The sequence below is a fragment of the Amblyraja radiata genome, chromosome 7 (assembly GCF_010909765.2).
Source record: "Amblyraja radiata isolate CabotCenter1 chromosome 7, sAmbRad1.1.pri, whole genome shotgun sequence".
Lineage (NCBI taxonomy): Eukaryota > Metazoa > Chordata > Chondrichthyes > Rajiformes > Rajidae > Amblyraja > Amblyraja radiata.
Window position 1 is genome coordinate 23998307 of NC_045962.1, and position 20520 is coordinate 24018826.

The 20520-nt window shown below is 39.7% G+C and overlaps 1 protein-coding gene across 2 annotated transcripts in view; it reads right to left on the reverse strand.

Annotated features, from left to right (window-relative positions):
• The window catches only part of osbpl6 (oxysterol binding protein like 6), a 110291-nt gene continuing 89771 nt past the window's right edge, over positions 1–20520 (reverse strand). For both annotated transcript variants that reach the window (XM_033023861.1, XM_033023862.1), the window contains exons 15-22: positions 20133–20270; positions 13981–14044; positions 12976–13054; positions 11265–11409; positions 10191–10335; positions 6258–6384; positions 4013–4135; positions 1–3680 (exon numbers count right to left, since the gene is read on the reverse strand). In XM_033023861.1, coding sequence (XP_032879752.1) covers positions 3572–3680; positions 4013–4135; positions 6258–6384; positions 10191–10335; positions 11265–11409; positions 12976–13054; positions 13981–14044; positions 20133–20270 — 930 coding nt within the window. In that variant the 3' untranslated portion in view covers positions 1–3571. The remainder of the gene's footprint in view (positions 3681–4012; positions 4136–6257; positions 6385–10190; positions 10336–11264; positions 11410–12975; positions 13055–13980; positions 14045–20132; positions 20271–20520) is intronic.

Below are 20520 nucleotides of genomic sequence, written 5' to 3' on the forward strand. Positions count from 1 at the left end.
TGGTGCCATACAGTTTTATTAGAACAAGCACATAGCAGCAGTGTGCAGAATATATCTATATGTATGAGTTAACAATTGCACTTCTTCAGGACTTATAAATATGCACTTCAGTTTAAGTGTCATTTTCAGGTTTAGTCAGATTTATTTTGTTTTACCAGACAATAAATTATGACTCCAGACCTTTTGGTAAGGCATTTGTAAAATTCATTAGCAGGCTAACTTAGATTTGCACATGCAACTTAATTTACATTGCAATGAACACAGCTGTGTGAAATCCTCTACACAAACATATTAAAATTCATTGTCATCTATTTAAGTCAGGCACAGCCTGAACATACAGAAAGGTATACACCTGTTGAAATATATAGTACAGCTAACAAAGTTGATCACTTTGTTCTGCAAAGCCCGATGCTTTAGTATGAAAGGTACTTCCCTTTTAATGCTCCTTAATTCACAAAAATGAATTGCAGCTTGGGATAGGGTGCAGAAGAGCACATTAAAGTGGGTCACAGGGAGCAAATATTTAAGTTGTTTGAAAATCTAACACTATAATAAAACAAATGTAATTTGCAGATCTGTAACTATGCAAAATGTGTTTCAGTAATCTGCTTCCTTGCACTGATATCTAATTGCATCACAATTTTTTTTTATTCTGTTACATAGTTGCTGTCAGGTAAAATGTTAACCAATTCCAGGGGAATGTATGTATTCCAGGGGAAGGGATTTTATTTTGAAAAACTAAAGAAAAGTAGTTTCTAAATCTGAACCAGCATTAATTAAAACGCAGTACTCTACATTGATATCCCCTTTTCTGGCCTAAGGACTACACTTCAATAGATTTAATTTTTCAGCAAATGAACCTTAAGGCACACAAGTAGAATTACTGTTCATAAAAGTTAATCATCAAAAATCCACACAAGATGAATGTGGTTTAAAAAATAATATTACTATTTAGTTGATTAAGTTAAGCCATTTATGACAAGTAAGAGTTTGAAGATGAATTTAAATTTCAAATTAAATTATTTCAAAAGAAAAAGACAACATAATTGATGTATTAAAATAAAGACATTATTCATAAAGAAAGACGGGTAATATTAACACAGTAATACTCTTATGAGTATCGTTCAAAATTAGCACAATGCAAGGCTAAACGATTTTCAGAATATTTTTTAAAAGCTTTCATAGCGGAAGTATGGTAAAACCTAATAGTATTTACATTTTCTAACTACTGGATGCATTTATTTGAAAATACTTTTGAAGAATTGAAATCCATACATGGTGTAAACATAGATAAAGTTATAGTGCAATGTTTTAAGATTTAAGATTTTCTAAATGGAAATAATTTTAGAAAAGTCAACTCTTTTAAAAGTTTATATGCACTTTATATATGGTTTTATGGTTCATCTCTGTGATTAGCAATCTCTAAATGCATCTGTTCAATTCAGTAGAGTGTGAGTTATATTATTTTCACACAAAAAGTATATATTTTTTATTTTCATCATGCCAGAATTCTAAAATAAAATGCTTATTCTTGGTGAAGCAACCGGAGAAAATCTTGAGCAAATGAAAAGACAAACTTGAAAATAAAAGATCATATTCAATGTTCCTTAGAAGATAAAGAACCAAAAATTATGGGACCAGCATTTGGCTGATGCCTACACTACTCTGGAAACAACATTTTCAGTTGTCAACTGTTGCTAAGTAGAAGCAATGTAAGAAACAATTGTTTTTAAATCAAAGTAAACTACATCAATCCATTTACTTGTCACAGCAGCTGATTTAAAAAAAATTAACAATTCCATGGATTAATAATCAAAATAGACAACGTTTATAAATTGCCTTATGATCTTTTGATACATTTTCTTCAGGAAGAGGATCATTCTGAGCATTAATTGTATTATTGTGTAAAGATTATGTTAAATTATTAATCTGCTAGCTGGCTGCGCAGGGTCAGAAATACTTAAAAAATAACAGCTGTGTGCAAATTTTCAGCACTTAAATGGCCATATTCATTCATTTTACTTAAAATCAGGCTGTATGTATATAGAGAATAACTATATATTATATAACTATAATAATTGACTAGTTAAATGCTAACGGCTACATCAAATGAACAGCTATCTGGAAATTATTTTAAATAAATTTGGCAAGTATGAGGCATTAAGAACACCTTCAGCTTGATTACCATTATATGAATTCTGAAATAGCTGAGAATATCTGGGTGCTCGGAAACACTGACTCCGATTTTTCTCGGTATCTGTGTGGAACTGCTGCAAAGAACTGCAAGATTTGGAACGCCTCGACTTATTGTTTGGGATTTCCCCATTTGTTGAAGTTTGTTGGGAATCTGTTCTTGTATCTTGTGCTCGACACGCCCCAGTGCAGGATCTGTAACCCCATTCATTTGAGTGGGATTGAAGGACTGCAGGGGGGGGGACAAAAAAGGTAAATTATATTTTTAGAGTGCTTTAGTTGATTTTACTTTTTTTTTAAAGGGGGGGGGGGGGGGAGGTGTTTACTGGCCTTCAAGGGCACATTCAGAGGAGATTTCTGAGTGAGCAGTATTCTGGCCTGCTTTCGTCACCCCATTACACCACTCGAGGCTTTGCTGAACTGCAAATGGTGCATTCAGGAGGATGGAAAATACAGGCACTGAGCCTGTGTGGAAAGCCTTACTCAGGAACATCTTGTCCTACTCCACTTACTGCTACTGTGGATTTGTTTCTATGCATAACTTCCATTTAAATTAATATCTCCATTAACACGGCATTCAATAGCAGGTTTTTATTGCACAGTACCATTGCTTACACCCAGCAGACTAAATAAGCTAACAAATGTCTGCTGACAGGAAACTCCATATACTTCATGTACTTGTATGCATTACTTGTGAACAAAGCTTCTTATTTGCACTTTCAAGACTGATGTTAATAGATAGCCGGACTTTATGAACACATTAATCAGTGATTAAATATTATTGAAAAAAATATTGTACGGTAACTTTAAAAAGTTGACACAAATGGAAAACCAATTGAAAATAAAGGTTGCCTGAAAAGCTGCAAAGGCCGAATGTGACATACTTAATCATTATGTTTAAACACACTAGTGTATGTTTTTGTACTCCAGGCATAAACCTTTGATATGATAAATTATTCAATTTGAAAATGAGTTGAGTTTCAGTAGATCTTCAGAACAAAAAATATGTTCACTGTTCTTAAGGCATGAAAATGAACGATGAAACCACTTGCAAAAAGCCATGATAATTATTAATGTTTCATTAAGATTATATTATTTTAATAAATATATGACTGTCAAACAGCCATCCCTATTCTTGTGCATTCACTTTAAATTAAACTTTTGATTTACCAAAAATTCACAGCTTTAGTGGAAAACAATATTTTAAACCAGCAGTGTTTGGGTCATGACCTATTTATAATTATGCCCGTTATTAAATAGGCGCACCTCCGCGTATGACCAGCTAAACCACAGGAACGCAGTAGGAATTAAAATAGCAATAATAACTTATGCATAGTTATTGTTTTCTTGTGAAGAATGTTATTTTTACTTCTTCAAATTACCAGAGTGTTAAGCTTTCTAATTTACTAAACCCTGGCTCCTTTCGCAGTTCCCAGTAGTTTCCAATGCTCATCCAGGATTCTCTTTGATTACTTTCAGAAACTTTCCTGCAAAAAACAAAAAGTACATTTGTCAATGCATCTGTAAGACCATAAAATATAGGTGCAGAATTAGGCTATTCGGCCCATTTAGACTATTCTGCCATGGCTGATCTATTTTTGCTTCTCAACCCCATTACCTGCCTTTTTCCTGGAACCTTTGACATCTTTCCCCAATCAAAAACATATCAATCTCTGCTTTAAAGATATCCTTTATCTGTAAACTACTCAATCTGGTTGACAATTCATGCAGTAACTACTGTCTGTTCCTACAATAACTAGTTTACTTAAAAGCAGCAGGTAGTACATATAACATGAGACAAACAAACTGAATCACTCACTTAAAAAAGCGAGGCTGATAAATGGTATTGTTTTCCTCTATTAATCTTCTCCGCACTCTTTGCAGTTCTTCTATTCTGCGCTTCTCAGAAGCAGCGGCTTGGATATTTCCTTCTTCTAAGTATCTGATGAGAAAAAACATGCAAGCCCAAGTATTGCCTCGGAAGATAAATATTTGATAGGTTATTTTTTAAACCAAATTAGTTCACATTTCCTTAATATTTTGTGAATACGTTGGTGCATAACACCACAAATGGAGGAGACAGAAAGAAAAACCTTCCTTTCCCACGCAGTGCATCTAATTTTGTAATTAGGATTTGTTTTTGTTTGTAAACTTATTCATAACTAGACATAAATAACAGTGGAAATTATTGATGGACATTTATCGTCCATCAATAATTGTACAAAGACTTAAGATGCAGGTACAGGCCAACCTTATTAGTGAGTTCAAAGTCACCAATAGGCAAGACCAGATCAAATAAACTTGTCTTTAACGTTTTAAATTCCGTAGAGGAGGTGCATGTGAATCTCTAACTCACGTCTGCTTCACATGCATCTCTAACCTCATCTAGTGTTTCCGACGTAGCCTGTACATCAGCTAGACCAAGGAAGACTCGGCGACCACTTCCCCTAACACTTGCGCTGGATCTGCCAAGGCCTATCAGATCTCCCAGTTGCTAACTATTTTAACTCCCCTTCCCATTCTCATTCTGACCTTACTGTCCAGGGCTTCCTCCATTGTCAGAGTGAGGTCACACACTTCTTCTTCTTCTTGCGTATGGCGTGCACAGCCTAAAGTTGTAGGACAACTTGTTCTATTTGATCTTACTTGACTGTGCACACCGGGTTGATTGCATTCGTCGAAACAGGGCGGACCACGTGAAGGTTGCAATCTCCCACCCCAGGTCACACACAAACTGGAGGAACAGCACCCCATATTCCTCTTGGGCAGCTTACAACTCGGCAGTATGAACAATGAATTAGGTAACCTCTAACAACCTCCCATCCCCTTCTCTTCTATGTCCCTCTCTCTTTCCACCCCCACCACACCTGCACTCGCACCCATTTCTCCCCGCTTCCTTCCTCTGGCTTCAAAATTCGTAATTCTTCAATCCTTTTGTCCCACACCTGTTTTTTTTATCTTAGCGTTTGTCCAACCATCTGCCCATCACGCTTGCCTATGTTCACCTATTACACGCCATGATTTGTTCAGCTCTTCTAGCATTTTTTTTACCCCCCTCACAATCAGTCTGGAGAAGGCTCCCAATACAAAACGTCACCTATCCATCTTCTCCAGTGACCCTGACCCACTGAATTACTCCAGCCCTTTGTGTCCTTTCCTGCTCTTGATATACATGTTTAGTTTTAGCGATACAGCATGGAAACAGGCCACGGAGTCCACACTGACCATTGATCATCCATTCACACACTAGTATATTATCCCACTTTCGCATCCACTTCCTGCACACTACGGGCAATTTACAGAGGTCAAGTAACCTATATACCTGCATGTCTTAGTGCTGTGGGAGGAAACCGAAGCACCCAGAGGAAACCCACGTGGCCACAGGGAGAACGTGCAAACTCCAAACAGACAGCACCCAAGGTCAGGATTGAATCTGTGTCTCTGGCGTTGTGAGGCAGCAGCTTTACCAGCTGCGCCACTGCCGCCCTAATATTCATGACTCTTTTCCCCAGCCACTATGTTGAAGTTTCAAATCTCTGGACAGTAGAAATCAGGATTAGTCGATCTGTCTAGTGTAGAGCTGTTCTCTTAACCTCCAGTTCCATCACTGACATTTATATTGCTTCTGCAAACAGTAATCACCAGAATGTGTATGAAAATTAGCTGAATCAGTCTTTGAACCTAACACAACATAATAAACTTACTGTGTAGGAAGGAACTGCAGATGCTGGTCTAAACTGAAGATAGACACAAAATGCTGGAGTAACTCAGCGGGACAGGCAGCATCTCTGGAGAGAAGGAATGGGTGATGTTTCGGGTCTGAAGACGGCTCTCGACCTGAAACGTCACCCATTCCTTCTCTCCAGAGATGCTGCCTGTCCCGCTGAGTTACTCCAGCATTTTGTGTCTATCTATAATAAACTTACTGACAGTCAACATTTCCATTTCTATCATTGGATAGACTGTGTTAATCACTCCAAGTACAACTTTCTGAACATGGAGTCAACATCCACCAAGGCAAATTCAAAATTCTATATAGAAATTAGACAATTAGTTCTTTTTACCTCTGATCTAGTCTAAATCTCACGTCAGTAGGTGGGAGGAACTCCTTCATTACTGGATCCAATTCATTCAGCTCGATGGCAAATCTTGTAAAACCATAATATATGTCACTGTTTGTTGGCATGGAGCCTGTGGAGTTAAGATGCATATTGGCATTGCTTTATTATTGTCACATGTATCAAGACACAATTAAAACCTTTGTTTTGAACTTAATCCAAACAGATCATACTAGAGGTGAGTATAACAGGTAGAGCAAAAGAGGATATAAACAGAATGCAGAATATAATGTTATATAAAATATATTGTTATATGCAGCATATACACTAAACTAACTCTTTATTGACATGCAAACAAATGCACAGGGCTCAAACCATTGTTACTGCAACAAGATCACGAAAAGCTAAATATTTATGCAATTCCATATTTACTAGATGTGAAATGCCGACTGTCCATTGTCCTGCACTGATGCTTCCTCCAACTGCTCTCCCTTTTATTGCCACTGTTTACTATGTTGCTCTGAATCAAGAAAACCTCAGAGTCTAAGGTTTATTAATAGCAGTTTTATATTGTTGTTAATCAAATTCTAGACAATTTGCTTCTTCAGGATCATTTGCAGTTAGTCGTTCATTGTTTTGTTGAATTAATTAATATGCATTGCCTAACTTTAAATGCTGTTAGAAGTTAAATATCTTAACTTTTCACAGTTGGTTTGCAGAGTACTAGAGTTACAGGTTTGTGCAGTGTTGTAACAGACTCCTCGGCACATTGTCCATGCCATTCAGGCCAAAACCTAACCCCACTTCGCAGTACACAGCCCATACCCTCGAAGCCTTAGTATTTCCAATGTTCATCTAAATGCTTCTTAACTGTTGTGATAGTACCTGCTCCATCACATTGAACCATGCAGCATTTGCCCCTGCTGAACCAAATGCCTCATCTACACTAGTCCCACCTGCCTGTATTTGGCCCATAACTGTCTAAACCTTTTCTATCCACATATCAGTCCAAATATATTTTACATTGTTCAAGTCCCTCCCTCAACTACTTCCTCTGGCAGCTTGTTCCATATACCCACCACCCTTTGAGTGGAAAAAAAAATCTCCTCTGGTTTTTATGAAATCTTCACCTTAAATCTTCATCTCCTTAAACCTGTCCTTTGGTTCTTGATTCTCCTAGTGTAGGTAAAAGACACTGTGTATTCACCCTATCTATTCCCCTCAGCATTATACACCTTTATAAGATCAACCCGCAGCTTCCAGTGTGTCCCAGATTTCAACAACCCTCTGGGTGAAAAACAAAATTCCTTAAATCCCTTCTATTAATCACCTTAACCATAAACCCACTGGTTGTAGACACTACTTTTAGCGAAATGTTTTTACCCAATCTATACCCCTAATAATCTTGTAATCCTTTATCAAGATGCTCTCCACCCTCTCTGCTTCAAGGAAATGGGTTTAACAGTTTAAGAATGAGGGGTAAGCCATTTAGAACGGAGACGAGGAAACACTTTTTCTCATAGAGAGTTGTGAGTCTGTGGAATTCTCTGCCTCAGAGGGCGGTGGAGGCCGGTTCTCTGGATACTTTCAAGAGAGAGCTAGATAGGGCTCTTAAAGATAGCGGAGTTAGGGGATATGGGGAGAAGGCAGGAACAGGGTACTGATTGTGGATGATCAACCATGATCACATTGAATGGCGGTGCTGGCTCGAAGGGCCGAATGGCCTACTTCTGCACCTATTGTCTATTGAAAACTAACCCAGCCTAATCAGTCTCTTCTCATCGCTGATACACTCATCCTAGTGAATCTGCACCAAATCCCGTCACACAGCCACTCACAACCTCCTGATAATATGAACTACATATAGTTTTCCCAAATACGGCCTGACTAATGATTTATAGTTACCAGAGTCATGCATGAAAAAGCTACAGTTTAGTTTAGAGTTTAGAGATACAGCATGGAAATAGGTCCTTCGGCCCACCGAGTCCACGCCATCAATCACTTGTACACTTATTTTATGTTATCCCAAGCCTCGCATCCTACACACTAGGGGCAATTTACAGGAGCCACTTAACCTAGAAACCCACACATCTTTGGAATGTGTGAGGAAACCAGAGCACCCTGGAAAAACAAGGTCACAGGGAGAACGTGCAAACTCCACACAGACAGCACCCGAGGTCAGGATCGAACTCGGGACTCTGGTGCTGTGAGGCAACAGTTCTACAATTGCTCCACTGTGCTGCTCACTATGTGAACTGATAAAACAGAATTTACAATCTGAACAGAATATTCACAGTACACGATAAGCTTGGCTTATGAAGAGTTCAAATGGTCCAGTAAACTACTTAGATTTATTTTAACTGCCATGTCGTAATCGTAAAACTTTAACGAGCGAGCGCTGGTTGTTCCCATTTCTAACCATTACATTTCCATCTATTATACAGGCTTGGCAAAGGCATTTATCCCGGTGGGTTCAAGTGTTTATCTGGAAAAGCAAACGTTTTTATCCAGATGGGCACAATACTTTTCCGGTGGACAGCGTCATTCCAGTTTAAGACAGTCAGGGATTTGCATCAATAGGCTCAGAAAGCCCCACTTAAGATTGTAGTTGCATGTTTTCCCACTTGCTTATTCATTGGTTGTTTCAAGTTCCCCCTCACATTCTACCAGGTAAGCATGTGTTTCAGTCAATAGGACAGGTCACTGCTATACATAATACTTCTACAATACACTCATGAACTGAACGCTGCCTATAAACTTGGCTTCACATCAGTCCACTGCAACTACAGCATGTCATACCCCGACATGCCTCTTCTTTTCCTCACTGTTGAAAGAAGAACAGGATACTCAAAATCACTTGGTATCATAAAGCACAAGTGAAGTGAAGATAAATCTGCTTATAAGAGGGAATGCATTGAATATATGCACAGGGCAGATACATTGGCAGGGATTGAGAAGATACATTTGCTGTTAGTTTTTAGTGGATTTATGTAATTCACCAATTCACCACACCTAATACAACAGGAGTGCAATTCAAGATGTAAAATTATCTGCAATTTTCAAAAATGTATTTTCCGACAGAATCTCTGGAAGTGGAATGGCTTGTAGCAGTAATAATATTAGAATCATTTTAAACCGAAATAATGTTCATTTGTCCCCAAAGGCAGCCACAGAAATATCAGGGGTAATTTTAAAATCTCTGACAAGATTTTAGTTTCCCTTCAAAAGGGTGCTTAAAACTAAATGTATTTTAAAAAAATAGGCGTGCACTCAAAACCTGACCTATTTACACTGGTTAGATTAGGTTAGAATTTCCCTGTTATGTTGAATGGATGTTTTTGAAATACGGTGCGGAAACATGCCCTTCAGCCCACCGCGTTCGCACTGACCAGCGATCATATACTAGCACTAGCCTACACACTAGAGACAATTTACAATTTTACCGAAGCCAATTAACCTCAAAACCTGTACGTCTTTGGAGTGTGAGAGGAAACGAGCACCTGGAGAAAACCCACGCAGTGACGGGGAGAATGTACAAACTCTGTACAAACAGCACCCATAGTCGGGATCGAACCCGGGTCTATGGCAGCAACTCTGCTGCTGTGCCACTAAATGTGCTGCCCATTTTGTGCCTTTTAGTTTTCCATTACCACTTACTGAAATGTTAAATGATGCGATTTTTGGTCACCAATTTACTTCCATGTAAAACACAACTGATTTACCTCACAAAGTGACGTAAATCACTTAGTCAAAGTGGCTGGAGTAGAAATTTAATCAATACAGGAGAATGACAAACACAATGCAAATGGTAATAAGCTGCAGATAACATGAAGAAAATAAACCGCAGTCTTTACACTCCAAATGTCAAGTATGTATCATCAGTTGCTCCTCCAGGCAGAATTGTAAAAAAAATAATCTGACATGACTCAGTGAACTCACCAGGTCTCCATATGCATTTGGCAGAAGGTGGAACGCCACAGTACAGGCCTTCATGCCACTTGCCAAACATCCGCCGCACCACTTTCCCCTCCTGATCCATCACAAATCCTTGGACCTCATTTACATTTGAACTCCAGTAATTTCCCTTTGCAAACAAAAGGATAATTGGTAATTCTATGCCGATTCATTTAATTGTCCTTTTTTTTTAGCATCATACAGCATGAAAACAGGCCCTTCGGCCCAACTTGCCCACGCCAACCAAGATGCCCCATCTAAACCAATCCCACCAGCCCGTGTTTACCCATTATCACATCTAAACCTTTCCTGCCCATATACCTGTCCAAATGTCTTTTAAATGTGGTGATAGTGCCTCAACTACCTTCTCTGGCAACTCATTCCATATACCCAACACCCTTTGTGTGAAAAAGCTGCCCCTCAGGTTCCTCTTAAATCTTTCCCCACTCACCTTAAACCCTTATATCTGGTTTTCGATTCCTCTACTCTGGGTAATTTCTGAAATAAGCCAATTTTCTTTTTAATTAAGAAGAAATGTGCTAAATACCAGTCATTTTCCAAAAATATTTCTCAGTTAATGGTCTATGATAAAGACAAAAATGCCCAATCTTAATCTACCGTTTCAAATCACATCATGTGCAATTTTGAGAAATCTGTTATCAATGATAAAAATGTATATTAATGCAAAGGTAAAGCCTTATAGATTAAGCAGGGAATGTTACAGACAAAATCATTAATAGAAAACACAGTAACAGTGGCTCTAATCCATTTTAATTAGCCTTTTCCTATTTCATTATATTCCAATAGAGCACCCATTGCATGTAGAGCAAGCAAATAATAGTTTATTGCAGCCACACACAAGGCTAAGATCAAGCAAATCCTTCATCATATATGATCCAGACTCCACACTATATTCCACAAATTCAAAATTACCTCACATTGGTTCCATGTTGAATAGATATGATTAAAAGACATTCAAGAAGCATTCTCTTAGGTAACAAAATTGTATTTTAATATAAATTGCCTTTTGAATATAAATGTAGAAGTATCGATAATTACCTTAATGAAGCTTAGTTTACAAATGCATGAGTTGTTTTTTGTGTTCCTAATGGTAATTTCTCCATAGTGCTCTATCCATCGTTGACCGCTAAGAATGTTATGTATGCAGGTGGTAACTTTATTCCATTCAAACTGATCTCCATATCTAAAATGTCAAAGAATTATTCTCTATTTAGCAAAGAGTACTGTATTCAACAGTTAGCAGTATAAGAAATAAGCATTTCCCTTGTGCTCAGCAGGTTACGGTAATTCTTAATACACTATAACATCTAGTTGTGCCTGCTCAGTATCTCCTGGTTACAGAAGGATGTAATACTGAGCATTCTCTATCACCCGGTTATAGAGAGGCAAGTAAACGATGTACAGGTGGCTTCCTGTTCACTCTTGTGAGAGAGGAAGGTATTGACCAAAGGCACAAATCAAGGAGAGGGTGCAAAATTTGAGAACACTCTACCTGTATCAATAAAGTTCCAATTAAAATTAATGTTTTAAAAAAGTCACTGCATCCAATTTTAGGAACAGATCAAAACCATCAAGGGACAAAGTGAGTTATGTAATCAAAATGTATTGGAAAAGGGCACAAAGTGCTGAAGTAACTCAGTAGGTCAGGCAGCATCGCTGGAGAGCATGGATGAATGATGTTTCAGGCCATTAGGTGACCCGAAACTTCACCTATCCACACTCTTCAGTGATGCTGCCTGACCTGCTGTGTTACTCCAGCACTTTGTGTCCTTTTGTGTATTAACCGGCATCTGCAGTTCCTTGTTTCTACAGAATGTTCTGAAAGCCTTTTGTATTTTAAAATGATTCCAGTGGAGCAGATGTACACATTTACGAAGTAGTATTGTTAATAGATCTCAAGTCGTTAACAATATCTGTGGACAAATTACAAAATCAGCAAATGTAAAAACACTAAGATTGTGGTGGTGTGGCCACCATTTTGGAGTTTCACACTCGTCAACCTCACAACACTGTTCAGCTGCAGGATGTCACCTTGGCTCGTGAATTGTAAAGTTAGTTGGTGGATGATTACGCAAGGTTGCTGCTGCTGCTGCGGCTGCTTAGTCCCGTTGCTGACGAGAAGTGGTACGGCAGCTGCTTAAAGACTTTACCCAGAAATTCAGTGCATGTGTGCATAGTTGACGTTCTCCTTGCATGAAACATGAGTGAAGAATGAGCAAGAGGGGAGTAGAGAGAAGGACAACTTACTGCAATAAAGGAGAAAGAAGTAGGGGAATTCTCAGCAGGAGGTCATATGCAGGGAGGAGTAGATTTTCAGACCTCTGCACTCAATTGTGCTGCCACTGATTAAATTAAACACAATCCAGTCCTAACTTTATTCATCACAACTATGAAGGTGGCTCTGACAGTGATATTTCATGTGCCAGGCACCTCCCAGATTAGAGGAGGAAATGTTTGCAACAAGAAACATTTATCATCGAATGTTGTGAGGGAGGATACTTTTACTAAAAGCACACTAATAATCATTAAACTAATAACCATCCCCTGCTTCCTACAAATGTCAGCACCATCGCTTTCCATCTACCCATCGTTCCCCCTCCCCCCCTCCCCTCCCCCCCACCTCCCCATCAGTTTCAACATATCACCCGTAAAAAATAGTTTAACACTAATGTTTTGAGTGGGAAGCATAAATGTTATCAAGTAATTTGCTACATTGTTACATAATAAATCATTTACACCAAAAACTCACTTAGGTAGCATGACATTCACTCTTCCCACTGGAAGTATTTCCATGGATTTGCCCCAAAATTTATTCTTCCATCTGACATCTAAAAGTTTGAAAACATAAGAATTAAAAGCATGTTCTTTCTCATGGATGCTTACTGTATATTAATTTTACATGAGACAAAATAAGCCATTTGTGACCAAACCTTTACATAAAAGCAGTTGGGTAGATTAAATTGATTGAATGGAAAGATACAGCATGGAAACTGACCCTTCAGCCCACCGACCATCGATCACGTGTTCACACTATTTCTGTTTTCTCACTTTCACATCCACTCCCTACGCACTAGAGGCAATTTACGGAGGCCAATTAACCTACAAACCTGCATGTCTTGGGATGCGAGGAAACCGGAGCACTGGGAGGGAACTTACACCGTCACAGGGAGAACGTGCAAACTCCACACACACGGCATCGGAGTTCAGGGTTGAACCTCGGTCTCCTATGTTGTGAGGAAGCAGCTCCACCACTGTGATAATTAGTGTTAAATATGACAACTATGCTAGAAATACTAAAATGCCTGTGGACACCAGCATTGAATAGGTTAGCAAAGATGAACACAACATGCTGGAGTAAATCGGCCAGTTAGGCAGCATCTCTGGAGAAAATGGACAGGTGACATTTCAGAAGGGACCAAAAAGATCACCTACCCATTTTCTCTAGAGATGCTGCCGAACTCGCTGAGTTATTCCAGCATTTTGTGTCCAGCTTTAGTATAAACCAGCATCTACAGTTCTTTGTTATTACATTATAGAATAGGTTAAAAAATAGTTGTGAGCCCATATTGATAATGAAACAAAAACTGGAAGAAAAAGACTTGAATGAAAACTCAGGAATTTTTTCAGCAACCCAATACAATTTAAATCACCTGCACAGAAATTACATCTATTCCATTTAAGATCCCAATTAACAGGGTAGAAAGTGAAGTCTTCTTGTCTGTTTATGTTTAAATCAATGTTACATTGTACATACCTTGCCAAAACACAAATTTCTTTGATTCACAATGACAGGCAGAAATGGGTGGATGGTGGCTGACCTGAAAAATAAGAATAGTGAAAAAGTGACAAGGGCAAAGACGTACATTTACTTTTTTTGAACAACATTCATTAAAGGAAATACGCAACTGTCAGGGAAATCAATTCTTTCAAATACGTACTTATTTAAGGCATCGAATGCTAACAATATTTTAAGTGTCACTATAAATTTTGCAGTTACATATTCCGTCTCCATGACCAGTTCTCTCAAAATTGAAGACGGAATATGTAACTGCAAAATTTATAGTGACACTTAAAATATTGTTCCACTTCAGTTCTGAGGCAACCTGTGAGGCCAATGCAGGACCCACAGATTTTACACAGATGAGGCAGGAGCAACATAAATGAGGAGGTAACAAAGGTAGTTTGGAGGAGGTGAATTCAGTCTGCCAATACTTAAATCCTTGTTTACATTAGTGGCATTTAAGAGACTTTTACATAGGTACATGGGTATCCAGGGAATGGAGGGATAGGGATCTCATGCAGGCAGAGGATGTTAACTTGGCGTCAAGAGTGTTTTATTGTCACATGTCCCAAAACTGAACAATGAAATATTACCTGCAGCAGCAGCAGTACAACAGGTATGTAAACCCAGTACTCAATACATAATTGGCAAACAAAATAAGTTCAATATCATATCATATACTTATTAAAACTCTGGAACTGCTTGAGTTGGAGGACCACGCCTCCGTGGGGGTTACGGGTAGGGAACGGGTGCGTTGGGGGAGCAGACCCAACAGGTCTGCACTTGGTCTAGTACTTATTAAAACTCTGATCTTGTGTGTGTGTGTGTGTGTGTGTGTGTGTGTGTGTGTGTGTGTGTGTGTGTGTGTGTGTGTGTGTGTGTGTGTGTGTGTGTGTGTGTGTGTGTGTGTGTACATATATATATGTGGTTGTCTATACATCTTCGCAAAAACACTACACAGTAACGATAACATTTTTACACATTCCGATTCACATATTTCCCCTCTAGGCCGAGATCACCTTATCTGAGCATTTATGCTTTATTTCTTGACATTAATGAAGTTTAAAAACATCAATTGACTTTGAAATTAACACGACCAGCTTTCACAGATAACGTCACAATGGCTCGGCTAACAGTGATCAGCTTCACTGAAGATTTCGTCCTAAAATTGTCGTTATTTGCGATTAAGGTTTTATTACAAATGCCAACTTTAAGAAGAATTTTACATATTATGATTCACATTTTTCCCCTCTAGGCAGAGATCGCTTTCACTGAACATTTTATGCTGTATTTCTCGACCTTTTACTGATTAAATTTTTTTTTTAATCAAACGACTAGCTTCAACTGATGATGTCACAATGAATCAGCTAGCAGTGACGACACAGGAACACTCTGAACTTTTCACCTCACAGGAGGGGAACGGCGAATAGCTATTGCAACACGCAGGGGAAGTGAAATTAGAATGTTTTTAAAGCCCACTGCTCAGGGAGGCAGGGGAGTGCCGGAATCTTACGTTCGGGAATGGCTTGAGTGGGAGGACCACGCCTCCCGTGGGGGATACGGGTAGGGAATGGGTACGGGTAGGGTTGGGGGAGCAGACGCAATGGATCTGCACTTGATCTAGTTTGTTTTTTTAAACTGATATAAACGTGTAAACAAAACAAGGCCCAAAGTTCCTAATGCAAGCCAGGCAGTTTGCAGTTAGAGTTTAGTTGGGTGTTTGTAGTGTTCCATAGCCTAATGGTTGCTGGGAAGAAATTCATTGCTCCATTTCGGAACATATGACAATAAAACACTCTTGACACCAAGTTAATATCCTCCGCCTGCACATGATCCCTATCCCTCCATTCCCTGGATATCCATGTGTCTTTGTAATAGTCACTTAAATGCCACTATTGTAAACAAGGACTTGAGAACCTGGACATTACAGTTTTCAGACTCCTATAACTTCTTCCCGATGGCAGGAGTGAAATGGCCAGGATGGTGTTAGTCCTTGATGATGCTGGCTGCCTTTTTGTTTGGCACAGACATTATGGGCCGAAGGCTCTGTTCCTGTGTTGCATTGTTCATTGATGCAGAGACAACAATCTGGCTACTCAACACCCAGCTTGAGATCTAACTATTCCTTTGGTTTATGTTTCATTTGCAAGAAGAAGATTGTTCTATGGATGCTAACACGTGAAATAGGGTTTGGTAGCGTCAGCCTGATTTCTCCTTCTCAACTTAAAGCAGTCATGGGCATGGCATTCACAGGCATTAGTGGGGATGCTGCATTTTGCAAAGCAGCTTTCAAGATCACACTTGAATTTTTTTTCCATCTACTTGGTAATACCATGACTGGGTTTGAAATAGAATCTGTTTTGTGCGTCTGGGGTTAGGCTTGCAAGTAATTTGACCTGCTCAGCAGACCAACCGAGTAAATATAGTGCCTTTTGTTTACACAGTCACTGGCCGCACATCGCATGGTCACTGAATACGCATTGTAGTATGGAGTACAAATAGACATGAAGCAGCAAACTGCTCAGCTTCATCCTCACTGTTCACATCTTTATGACGCTGGCAAAAATAGCTCCGATAGAAAGCCACACTTAGAAAATTACATCTTATTAGAAATGCAAAGGGGCACTGCACAAAATACCAACATTTATTTCAAGACCTGGCAAGAACGAGGGGGGGGGGGGGGAGGGCTGGGGATTGGAATTGGGGTGAGCAGGGCAGCTGGGGGTGGAGTCTGTTCAAGAGTGGCCATGGTTTGGAGCTTGGATCATGAAATAATTGAGGGGGAATTCAGTTAGTACTTGACAGGTGGTTGACAAGCAGCTATAAAGGAAGAGCAGGGATGGAAGTAAATTGCAAATATGAATGAAGCACTAACCTACGACTTGCACAGCACAAGGCCTTTTGAATAATGAAAGGCCTGGATAGAGTGGATGTGGAGAGGATGTTGCCACTAGTTGGAGAGTCCACGACCAGAGGCCAAAGCCTCAGAATACAAGGACGTACCTTAAGAATGGAGATGAGGAGGAATTTCTTTAGTCAGATTGTGGTGAATGTATTGCCACAGATGGTTGTGGAGGCCGTCAATGGATATTTTTAAGGCAGAGATTGACAGATTCTTAATTAAGACAAGAGTGTTTTATTGTCATATGTCCTGGATGGGACAATTAAATTCTTACTTGCTGCAGCACAACAGAATATGTGAATATGTAAACATTGTACATAACAGGGGAAGAACTTATTCATTGTTGTGTTTAATAGCCTGATGGCTGTAGGGAAGAAGCTGTTCCTGAACCTGGACGTTACAGTTTTCAGACTCCTGTACCTTCTTCCTGATGGCAATGGTGAGATGAGTGTGTGGCCAGGATGGTGTGAGTCCTTGATGATTTTGGCTGCCTTTTTGAGGCAGCGACTAAGAGTGATCTCTTCGACGGTGAGGAGGTCAAAGCCGGTGATGGACTGGGCAGTGGTCACAACTTTTTGTAGTCTTTTCCGCTCCTGGACGTTCAAGTTGCCGAACCAGGCCACGATGCAACCAGTCAGAATGCTCTCTACCGTGCACCTGTAGAAGTTTAGGAGAATCCTCTTCGACATGCCGAATCTCCGTAATCTTCTCAGGAAGTACAATTGCTGATGTGCCTTCTTTATAATTGCATCGGTGTGCTGGGTCCAGGAAAGATCTTCAGAAATATGCACGCCCTGGGATTTGACCAGTTATTGACCCTCTCCACCATCGTCCCATTGCTGTGAACAGGATTGTGATTGTGATTGTCATCCTTCCCCTACCAAAGTCCACAATCAGTTCCTTGGTCTTACTGATGTTGAGAGCCAGGTTGTTGTGCTGACATCATTTGGTCAGTCGGTCGACTTCACTTCTATACTCTGACTCATCCCCATCTGTGATTCGTCCAACAACAGTGGTGTCTGAGGATGAGGTATTTCCACCAATTCGAACAGACTGTGGTCTGTGGATGAGGAAGTCGAGGATCCAATTGCAGAGGGATGCGCAGAGGCCCAGTTCCGTGAGCTTGGTAACCAATTTTTTATTTTTTATTTTTTTTTAAATCAAAAATATTTATTCAAACATTAAAATAGTATTTACAACACAATAAAACAAAACAGATCGCACCACTATAGTACAAGACAAAACAAATATACCAAGTAAACTACTAAACAACTATATTACATTCCTTGTCCAGGATACACACAACTCCCCTCGTTGCCCAATGAACTCGGAAATCCCCCAGGGTGCCTGTGGACAGCGCATAATCCCTCTCCAGTACCACCTGGGCGCGGACGTAACCCCGGAAAAGGGACAGGCAGCTGGCTCAAGCAGAGCCCTCTTCCCCCTGGCGCTGTGACTCGCGGATGGCCAGCTTGGCCAGGCCCAGGAGCCGTAGAACGCATTGAGCTCGTCAGGGAGTGATGCTTCGCTGTCATTTGAGCTGCCTCCTGATTTCGCCTTGTAGGAGGTCATGTCATTCAAGCCCTGCCACAGTTGCCGAACATCCGTCTCATCCTCCAGCTTAGAGGAAGTCCCTTTTGATGGCCCTACCAAAGTCGAATTTGGACTTCTTATAGACCTCTGCATCGCCAGACCTGAATGCCCAGTCCTGGTCTTCAGAAGAATGTGGAACTCATGGTTCATCCAAGGCTTCTGGTTAGAAAACATTCAGAAGATTTTTGTTGGAACGCTGTCCTCCACACATTTCCTTATGAAGTCTGTAACCACTGTGGCGTATTCATTCAGGTCCGTTGCCGAGTCCCTGAACTATAGACTCCAAGCAGTCTGATACCCATAATTAGTATGGGTGTCAGGGGTTAAGGGGAGAAGGCAGGAGAATGGGGTTGAGGGGCAAGGATAGGTCAGCCATGATTGATGGGCGAAGTGGACGATGAGCTAAATAGCCCTATGGCCCTAATTCTGCTCCTTGAACTAAAGAAGTTATGAAGGCCACATCCACAAGCAGTACAAAACACAACATCTCATGGATAGAAGTAAAATGCCCCGCATATCCACTACCACTGATGTCAACCTACCTCGCACAATGGGCGACTGAGCTGTGAGTGAGTGGTTCAATGTGCAGCAATCTGCACTGCACCCAAGACCTGCACACCATTTGGCTTCCTATAGTAAAATATTCAGTACATCTATTGCATCTATCCAAGAACACTACTTGGAAAAGATAGGGTGAATGCAATGAGTTGCTTTCCCAGGATAGGGGAAATCAAGAACCTGCTGTCATAGACTTAAGGTGAGAGGGAAAGATTTATCACGCAGAGGGTGTTGGGTGTATGGAATGAGCTGCCAGAGGAGGTAGTTGAGGCAGGTACTATAACAACATTTAAAAGGTATTTGAACAGGTACATTGATAGGAAAGGTTTCGAGGGATATGGCCAAATGCAGATTAGTGGGACTAGCTCTGATGGAGCATCTTGGATGGGCATGGATGAGTCAAGGGCCTGTTTCCGTGCTCAATGACGCTGACCCTATAACACCGAAAATTGTTCACGCACGTCCTATCTACAAAAGACAGAGTAAATTTAACCCAACAATCACCATTTTATCAGTCTCCTTCATAACATCAGCAACACGGCTAATGAAAAGTAGTATTGAATAACATCATCAAGCAAACTCAAACCCCCAAAATGTTTCCTGTCTGCACCATAACATTGTTCATTCAGCAGTCCAGAGCTAAATCTTAAAGAGAGGCAACAGTAATAATCATTGACAATAGGGTACTCCAACTAACTGTGGCTGCTAAACCTGATCTAAATCTCTTGGTTTGATTGCTAATTTTGTTTTTGATGTAGATGAATTTTTGCTCTGTGCATTTAATACAACATCATAAACTTACCTAGAGTGTGTTAATGTATTGAAAATGCTCAGTATCAGCAGACAAGATTATTTAATGTTTCATTCATGATTTGTTTACATCTTAAAACATTGATATATTCAATTTCAAATTTGTGGAGAAAGTTCTCAATAACTGTTCTCCATTTTTACCCTGTAATTGAAAATCGATGATGAATTGATAACAAAGTTGAGCAGCTGGGTTCAAAACTTTTTTTTTTCTCGTGAAACTAATAAGGATTAATATAGCAATGGATTAAATTATGAACCACACCTGCTCTGCAAAGAACCTGAATCCTTTATCTTCTCGAATACATTCATATGTCTCTCCAAGGACTGGGTTAAAGGGCTTAAATGTGGCTCTGTAATATGTTGTTGCATATCCTGAAACTGCAAATGCTGCAATCATCACCTGGAAAATTGGAATAAAAATATAGATATGTATTCATATCGCTGTAAGAACTACAGCCTGGTGCACAAATATTCAGAATTTATATTCATCCTATCTTTTGTTACATTATATCAGTGTAAATTATTCAGGTCAAATAATTCACTTCGGAATAAAGCATAAAGACATTCAGTATTGATTGTAAGCATAAACAAAACATTTGTTTAATGTTGCAATTTGCTTCATAAATGTGCATATTCAATGTGGCAAAATA